General features: G+C 34.8%; 4 protein-coding genes across 4 annotated transcripts in view; 3 read left to right on the top strand and 1 right to left on the bottom strand.

Annotated features, from left to right (window-relative positions):
* Window positions 1–882, top strand: part of CBG15186 — a gene marked incomplete at both ends in the record, with an annotated part of 8,342 nt that extends 7,460 nt beyond the window's left edge. Inside the window, 2 exons of the mRNA XM_045243302.1 lie at window positions 230–417; window positions 699–882. Coding sequence (XP_045095647.1) covers window positions 230–417; window positions 699–882 — 372 coding nt within the window. The remainder of the gene's footprint in view (window positions 1–229; window positions 418–698) is intronic.
* A 572-nt stretch (window positions 883–1,454) lies between these two features.
* Window positions 1,455–2,834, top strand: Cbr-smi-1 (the record flags this gene model as incomplete). Its single annotated transcript, XM_002642867.1, has 5 exons — window positions 1,455–1,697; window positions 2,026–2,151; window positions 2,199–2,333; window positions 2,491–2,645; window positions 2,723–2,834. The coding sequence occupies 5 exons, from the start codon at window positions 1,455–1,457 to the stop codon at window positions 2,832–2,834; spliced, it is 771 nt and encodes a 256-aa protein (XP_002642913.1).
* Window positions 2,835–2,973: 139 nt separating this feature from the next.
* CBG15189 lies at window positions 2,974–3,359 on the bottom strand (the record flags this gene model as incomplete). Its single annotated transcript, XM_002642868.1, has 2 exons — window positions 2,974–3,020; window positions 3,254–3,359. The coding sequence occupies 2 exons, from the start codon at window positions 3,357–3,359 to the stop codon at window positions 2,974–2,976; spliced, it is 153 nt and encodes a 50-aa protein (XP_002642914.1).
* Window positions 3,360–3,721: 362 nt separating this feature from the next.
* Window positions 3,722–7,292, top strand: CBG15190 (the record flags this gene model as incomplete). The annotated part of the gene is made up of 7 exons (XM_045243301.1): window positions 3,722–3,862; window positions 3,917–4,055; window positions 4,111–4,214; window positions 5,073–5,195; window positions 5,396–5,658; window positions 6,867–6,993; window positions 7,119–7,292. 7 exons carry the CDS (start codon window positions 3,722–3,724, stop codon window positions 7,290–7,292), a joined length of 1,071 nt encoding a protein of 356 aa, XP_045095646.1.
* Between the last annotated feature and the right edge of the window lie 1,344 nt (window positions 7,293–8,636).

Raw genomic sequence — 8,636 nt, 5'->3', positions numbered from 1 at the left:
GAAAAATCTCAAAAATGGTCAATTTCAGCTTTAAAACAGTCCGAAAATGGTTCAAAAAAGAAGCAAAAAAGATTTGCCACTAAGTGGAATCGAACTCGGGTCGTCAGATTGGTAGTGGAATTTTCGAAATTCCCACTGAGCCATTTGGTGCATTTTTCGGGAACCCACTCAAAAACCCTGAAAAAATGGAATTTTCCAGTGTTTTTAAACAAATTTTCTATCATTCCAGGGTCGCCTTCTCGCGTCTCGCTCCCAGAAAATGACCGACGACTCGTTGAGCTCTCGAATCCGTGGTGAAGCCAAATCGGCGTATCTCTCGGCACTCGCACTGGCGCCAGGACACTTTCCATCGATGGCAGCACTTGCGCAGTTGTATGAAGAGGAGGGAAATCAAAAAATGGCCGAGCACATGTTGAGGTGAGCGGAAAATTCGAGATAAATAGAGCCGAAAAGGGCTGAAATTGGTTGGAAGAGGCCTAGAAATCCTGAAATCTCGGTCACTGGTTCGATTAGGTCTGATCTAGTCAGAAGTAGGCTCATTTCGAAGCTCTTGGATTGCTGATTCTGAATATATATATTTCATGGCTGAGATTTAGATTTCTAGGCCACCAGGGGCGGATTTCTAGGCCATCAATGTATTCTGGCTCATTTTTGACAGACTTTCTACCTATGAAAACTAAAGATATCGATTTTTCCAGAGAAATGGTTCGTGTGGACCCACTAAACTGCGAATGGTGGCAACAATTGGGATGTTCGCTGATGAAACGTGGCGACGCCGAGAGAGCGACCGAATGTCTGACCGCGGCCTCTCAGCTGGATCGATCCACACCACTGCTGCCATTTTCGGTGGTCCCCATGGTGTTTCCCGCTAATTCGCGATAGTTTTCTATATATTTTTTTTTTCAGTCTTCTTCATTTTTAATGTTTAAAATCCGCTAATTTTGAGCCAAAACTCGTCAAAATTGGCTTAAGTTGCATTAGTGGCCTAGAAAATTGAAAAACTCGGCCATCGGACGCTGATTTTCTATATTTTCTTTGTCTCAATTTTCAGGTTGAAAATTCGCTAATTATGAGCCAAAAATCACATTAAAAAAAGTTCCTATTTATTTGAAAATCGTATAATTCCCCCGTTTTTTTTTTGTTTCTGATCTCTTTTTTTTTTCGAAAATTTCTAGGTTTTTCCTCTCTCCCCAGGTGACAGACAAGTTGTAAATAGATTCTAATTTATTATTGATTTTATTTATTTTCCATATTTTACACTGTAATTTACAGCCAAACAATGCAGCAATAAGAATTTAAGATTTCTAAAGAAATATTTTGAAAACTTTCGAAAAAAAATTTTGTTGCCAATTCAAATTTTTTTATATTTCTCCTGATTTTAAGGAATTCAAAATTTTCTATTTTTGAAATTTTTCGATTTTTAAATATTCGAATTTCTAGAAAATTCCAGCAAAATGGACCAAGAAGCGTGTCTAGACCTCGACGACGATGCGATGGATTTAGATGACGTGGATCCTACCGCTCCTGCAATGTCAGCGGCCGCCTATTTCAGACAAGTGAAGGCGGAACGACGACAGACGGCTGACGTCGTCAGAATTCAGAATTCACAACAGAATGCTCCGGAATCAACGAAGAAGAAGCAGCAACAATGGCTGGAGAGTGTTGGGTTTCAGAAGGAGGACGGTGCTAAGAATGAGGTAGACTGGGAATTGGGGAATGGTGGCCTAGAAATCTCAAAACTCGGCCAGAAAAGTATGACTTTTAAGACAAAAAACAGCTTAAAGACCCATGAATTTAACTTTTAACGCGGAAAATTTCATTTATGAGCGATTTTCCGAAAAATGCACGGATGGCTCAGTGGGAATTTCTAAAATTATCAATCGGACGACCCGAGTTCGATTCCACTCAGTGGAAAATCTTTTTTTTTCTGCTTTTTTACATCAGTTCAGATTGTTTTAGTGCTGAAAGAGACTATTTTTTAGGAATTTTTGGAAAATTTTGTCCTAATTTTCCTACGATTTCCAGACGTCGTCACTAGTCCCATCTGTCGAATGGCGTGCCGAAAAATGCCGTCAATTCGGAGACTTTCGAGAAATTCTAGCTGAAAAAATCGCAAAAACCCAACCGATGAAAATCAAGCAGCTGGCGGCGGTAGCTCAATTTTTTTTAAAAATTTTTCTAAAAAATTCAATTTTCAGCCTTCTGACGACGAGTGGCACGAGATTCTTCTGGAGAAGTGTCTTCCAGAATTTCAGGAAACTTGCGGGAATTTCAAGAATCACACTGGCACACCGCCAAGTGTACTAATGGTGTTGGCGATTCCCAAGAGACATGTAAGCCAGGGCTGATGGTGGCCCAGAAAATCGCAAAACTCGGCCACAGACTAAATATCGTCGCCGAGTTTTGACATTTCTAGGCCATGAGCTTAAAACGTTCATTTAGGCCCGTTTTTCGCCAATTGTCAGCATTAATTGACCAATTAATTTCCAGCTAAGTCAATTAATCGAAAATCTCGTCGAATGGTCTTCCGAAGAGGGTCTAAGTCGTCCGATTCGTGAATGGATCTATGCACTTTTATTGGTTATCGATTTGCCGTTGGTTCAGGATGTGATAGCAGCGTTGAGGACGTTGGCCAAGGATTGCAGGTGATTTTAAATGCTAAAAATCTTGAAAATTTAGCCTAAAAATCTGGAAGTTTCAACCTAAAAATCTTATTTTTCAGAAAACTTCGCTCTCGACTACCAGCAGATCGAAAAGCTGAAGCAAACGAGTACTCGATGTTCATCGCGATCATTGGCACATTCTTCGGGCAGAAGGATCTGGCGGATATTTGAATTTCCTACACATCAAAATCTCATTTTTTGTTCTCATATAAATCATTTTTTGTCTTTCTAATTCATTATCATAACTAGACATAACAAAAACGGGGAAAACTGGAAGGAAATTTGAATATTTCGATCGAGCGAGAGATCATCAGATGAGAATTCCGTCGATTCCAAAGTAGTGGGCGGCGAAGGCGGCTGAAAAAGATGACGTCATTATGTTTTTTAAAAACCTTTTGAAGGTCAAAAACCGGCATTTTTTATTTATTTATTTAGACCTGATTTTTGATCTTTTGAATGGAATTACGCACGGTTTTTGTGTACTTTTTTGTTTTTTTTTTCAGTTTTCAAGGTGAAAAAAAAATGTTTTTCAGGTTAAAAATAGGCCTGTTTTCCCCTTTTCCCTATTTTTGCCCATTTCTTACACTTACCGGCTTCCACCAAGAGTCCGAAAGTGATAAATGTGCCAATGTCCTTTTTCACCTTTTCCGATGCCATTTTGTCGAGTTCTGGTCCGCCGGCGCCCGGGAAGATCATGATTTCTGAATATTTTTGAATTTTTGAACATTTTTTGGCAGAAAAAACGAAGAGAAACGATAAAAATTAGCTAGAAAACTAGAGAAAATGAAGAAAATGATGTAAATCTTTCCTCTTGTGCATTTGGTCGTGTCGGTGTTTGCAGACAGATGCGCACCGTATTTGGCACGAAAAATAGGTTATTTTCAGCACTTTCCACGCTATCAGAAAACTGAAAAAATGAATAAAAAAGTTATTCTCCCAAATTTTCTACTAGAAAATGTGCTTCACAAAACTCCGCACCGATAGGTTACCCCCTAAAAAAGCTCGTTTCATCGATTTTTTGAATTAAAAAAAAAATTCCAAAAAATCAATTTTTCTAGATGGGAAACGATCACAGTAAAAAGAAAGAGCATTCGGAAGCTGAGAAAAGCCACGTAGAATCGTCTGAAAATCCGCAACTCGACGCCTACTTTTCGAGAATTTCAGATGGAAAAGATGCAGTGTCGGCGGAGAAATTAATTGTAAAAAATTCAAAATTTTGAATTTTGAAAATTCAAAAAAAATTGAAATTTCAGTCGCTATTCGATACGGATCTCGCTGAAAGCCTTCTCAAATATTTTGCCGGCTCCAAAACTGAAAAATTCATCTCTCGGGAGCAATTCCAGGCGAAATTCACCCCTTTGTATGGTACTTCGATGGATATTTATGTGAAAAGTGAGCATTTTGGTGGCCTAGAAACCCAAAAATTCAGTTTTCTCTTCCATTTAAGTCCTTCAACCCGTCCATCATTTCGTCAAAGTGTGTTCCGATGCTGCCGGGGCTTCAGCGATAAAAGGAGATGAGGAATTTATATCGAATTTGGTGAAAAATATGGTAAATTTTTGGAAAATTCTTCTGAAAAATAGGAAAACTTGAATATCTGAAAATATTGAAAAAACTCGAAAAATTTTTTTTTGGAAATTTTTGAAATTGCTGAAAATGTTGAAAATCTGAAAACACAGATTTCTGAAAATCTTGAAATTTTGGAAATGTTGAAAATATGGAAATTCCGAATGAATAAAAAAAATCGGGAATTCCAAAAAGCTGAAAGCTCCAAAAGTCTGAAATTTTCAAAAAATATGGTAACTTTTGAAATATTTGAAAATCTGAAAACCATGGAAGTCAGAAATTTTTGAAAATCTTCACAAAATTTCTGGCATTTTTAGACTTTTTTTTCTAAATTTTCAACTTTTCAAAATATTCAGGTTTTTGGAATTTTAAGATTTTTGAAATTTTCGGAATTTTCAGATTTTTTGATTTTCGGAATTTTTGATAATTTGAAAATTTTGGAGATCTTATATATTCGAAATTTTGAGAATTTTGAAAATGGGAGAACTCGAATATCTGAAAAATACCAAAAATCTGAAATACCTGAAAATTCCGAAATTCTGAAAAAAATATGAAAATGTTGGAAACCTGAACATTTTAAAAATCTAAAATTCCGGGAATTCCGAAATTCTGAAATATTTGAAAACTTGAAATTTCATATTTTCAGGTTTACAAAATTTTAAGATTTCCAAAAATTCAAAATTTCCAGATTTTTAGATTTCCGAAAGTTTTGGAAAAATTTTTTTTTTAAATCTCGGAAATCTTTCATTCCCCCCCCCCCCCCCCCATTTTTGACAGTTTTTTTTGTCAACTTTAAAGTTGATGATCTAAAAATTAATTTTTAAAAAATTTTGAAATTTTCAGACAAATGGAAAGATAGGCGAAGAAGCGACACAAGAAATCATTCGATGGAGACGAGACAATTGTGAGAAATTCACACTGGCAGCACAGAATCGAGTGGTTTCAGCAGTCACAGGGACTAAAATTGTAAGGATTTTTGAGAAAAAATTTATGAAAAAACGTTTTTTTCAGCTTTTTTTTTTCGAAAATTTCGATTTTCAGCCTAACCGCGGAAATTGAAAAAAAAAACCAAAAAATAGCAGAAAAATTTGAAAAATTTGGAAATTTTAAAAATCTGAAAATTGCGAGGCAAAAAATGTTTTTTTTCTGAAAATATCGATTTTCAGCCAAACCCAGACTACTCCTCTGATATTCTAACGCCTCTCCAAATGTGGTACGTCCAATCCTGCCTTCCGAATTTTTATTTTCCCGCCAAACCAATGGAAACTCCTGGAGCCGGACATTGGACACCGCTATACACGTCTCTACAGCACGGAATCAGTACAAATCGCTTTGAGACCCTTGTATTCGATTATCGTGGGCCTACAGTAACCGTTTTTCGATTAAAAGATGAGCGAGTGGTAGTGTTGGCGTCGGATCAGGAGTGGAGGTGGGAAAACAGGAGAATTCAAAAAATTTGATTTTTCAGATTTTCGAAAATTTCAAAACTCCCGAAAATCATAAAATTCCGAAAAATATGAAAATTCCGAATATCTGAAAATTTGAAAATCTCGGAATTTCGAAATTCTCAAGGTTTTTCAAATTCGGAAAATCTCAAAATTCCATAAATTTCGAAAAATCCAAATATCTGAAAATTGTGAAAATCTTAAAATTTTGGAAATTTCGTAAATCCAAAAAATCTAAAAACCCCAAAAACCGAATATTCCGAAATTTTGAAAAGGAAATTAAGATGTAAGAGGAAATGAGTTTCTTTTTTTAAAATACGCTTTCTTTAAAGCTTAAAATGTGACAAAGGACCTTAAAGAGCCAAAAATGTGAACAAAAAACGGAAAAAAAAATGTTTTTTGGAAAAGTTTGAAAATTCCAAAAATCTAAGAATCCCAAAATCTGAAAAAAAGTTTAAATCCGATTTTCAAAATTTTCAGAATGGTTAAGTTTAAAAATTTTTTCAGATTTTCGGAATTTTTGAAAACTTGAAAATTATAAGATTTTGAAATTTTCAATTTTTTGGAAATCTGAAAATTCCGAAAATCTCAAAATCTAATAATATATATAGAAAATCCCAAAATCTAAATAATATTCAAGGATCTGAAAATCTAAAAATCTGAAAGTCAAAGTTCTCGAAATTTTGTGAATCTGAAATTTTTGAAATGTTCGGAAAACCTAAAAATTCATACAATCTCAATATCTTGGAAATTTCGTAAATCTCGAATCCCTGTAAATCTGAAAATCTGAAAATGTTGAAAATCTCGAAAGTTGTTGAAAACCTGAAAATTCCGAATATCTGAAACTTCAGAAATTTCGAAAATCTAAAAATTCTGTATTTCTGAGAGCCTTGAAATTTGGAAATCTCGATAATTTTAGAACTTCCAGATTTTCATAATTTTCAGAATTTCAGATTCTTGTAATTTCAAGATTTCGTAATTTTGGAAATCTGAAAATCTGAAAATTTCGAGAATCTAAAACATTTGAAAATCTAAAAATTAAAAAATCTGAAAATACTTCCAGACACTCTGGCACCCGATTCGGCGGTCCACTAACCAGTTTCTTTGAAATCCACCCGACACTCAAACGAATCGACGAGGCGAATTCGATTTATTGTAATCTAAAACTTCGTACCATGGCCTACGGTATCAGTTTCAAAACGACAGAATTGAAAATTGGAAAAGATTTTGATGAGGTCCTGGATATCGAAGTATGGGGATGTGCCGGTCAGGGAACACTTGCCGAGCAGCAAAAATTGAAAAATTGGCAGAAACAGCAGGTGGGGAATTTTGAATTTTGGAAAAAAAAATTTCAATTAAAACAATTAATTTTAATTTAATTATTTTTTTAATTTTTAAAAATATTTTTTTAATTTAATTTTTTTTAATTAAAAAAAAATTCCAGACCGAGAAGCACAAAAAAGTGCCACTACCTGGAAATTGGGATGATAATCCAGATAAAACACTCCTCGAAATGGCCGGATTTCAATTTTCCAACGAACGAGCCGCAATGGAAATGGAGGCCAAGAAACGAGAAGAGGAACAGAGCCAATCGGAAAAAAGTCAATCGGAAAAATAAGATTTGTGGGATTACTGTATTTCTCCACGACCACTACTACTACTGTATAATAATTTGTGTTTTCATTTATTGCAATGATTTGATATGATATGTGTCACTTCCCCTAGCGAATTCACTTGTAGCTTTGAGATTATAAAATAAACTATTTTATCTTTAAAAATTACAAACTTTAACAGAAAAAAAAACAATTTAACAAGTTTTTCTTCTCTGAAACAATGGAATCAATTTGGAAATTGGTAGATCAAAAAAAAAATTTTTTTTGAAAAATTTTTTGTAGATCAAAATTTTCGTATCGATTTTTTCCTCCGACTTTTGTAGTTGAATTTTCGGCGTTTTTTCAATTGTTTTCTGCTTGTTTTGCCGCTTAAAACTCCTGGCTGGGGCGCCTACGACGCGACACTAATTTTGAGACCAACACAACAGTCACTTTTGAGCTCAGATATCTCGTTTCCTATGAAAGATTTCTGAAATTTGTCAGCTGATACAATTTTGGTGATATTATAGTGAACACTTTACCGTTTGACAGATTTTGGATTATTTTCACATCAACCGAAATAAAGTAACTCAAAGATGGAAAGGTAGCCGCTTGCCGGCTGAGCTACGCACTCTTAACTTTGAGCTCATCTATCTTGGTCCCTATAAGAGATATCAAAAAACATTTAACAGATAAACTGTTTGTCATAACATCATCAATATTTTATCAGTTTACTAATTCTTGATATCCCTCATAGGAACCGAAATAATTGACCTCAAAGTTAAGAAGTCGACAGCCGACAGCGTCGCTCTGCCGGCAAGCGGCGTCTTCTGAACTTTGAGCGTGTATATCTCGGCTCCTGTGAGAGCAATCAAATTCTTGTCAACTGATAAATATTTATCATAATATCAGCAAAAGTTTATTAGTTGAACAGTTCTTCATATCCCTGATAGGAATTGAGATAATTGAGCTCAAAGTGAACGTATAGAGTGTTCTATCGAGGTTTTCTTAACTTTTTGGTCAGTTCAGTACTCTTTAAAAAAACCGACCGCCTTTTTTGTAGATCAAGAAAATTTTGAGAATTAAAAAAAATAATTAGGTGTAGATCAAAAATCCATATTTTGATTTTTTTTCTTTCGCAACTTGAATATTTTATTGAATTCAAATTGAATATTTTAGTTTTCGATTGTTTTCCAAATTTACAATGTATATAGGCAAACATCGTCTCTAATTGGGTTAGAATTTTCAAATAATTCCTTTTTTTCCGTTGTCACCATCTTCGGATCACCGCAAATTTAGGGACATCATGGATCACTCCAGGGTGAATGAGGTGAATTTTTCACCCATAATTTCTGGATAATTTTCTTTTT

Source organism: Caenorhabditis briggsae (genome assembly GCF_000004555.2).
Source record: "Caenorhabditis briggsae complete genome, chrIII, whole genome shotgun sequence".
NCBI classification, from domain to species: Eukaryota; Metazoa; Nematoda; class Chromadorea; order Rhabditida; family Rhabditidae; genus Caenorhabditis; species Caenorhabditis briggsae.
Note: the sequence above shows the minus strand (reverse complement) of the source record. Positions and strands in the feature narration are given on the sequence as shown.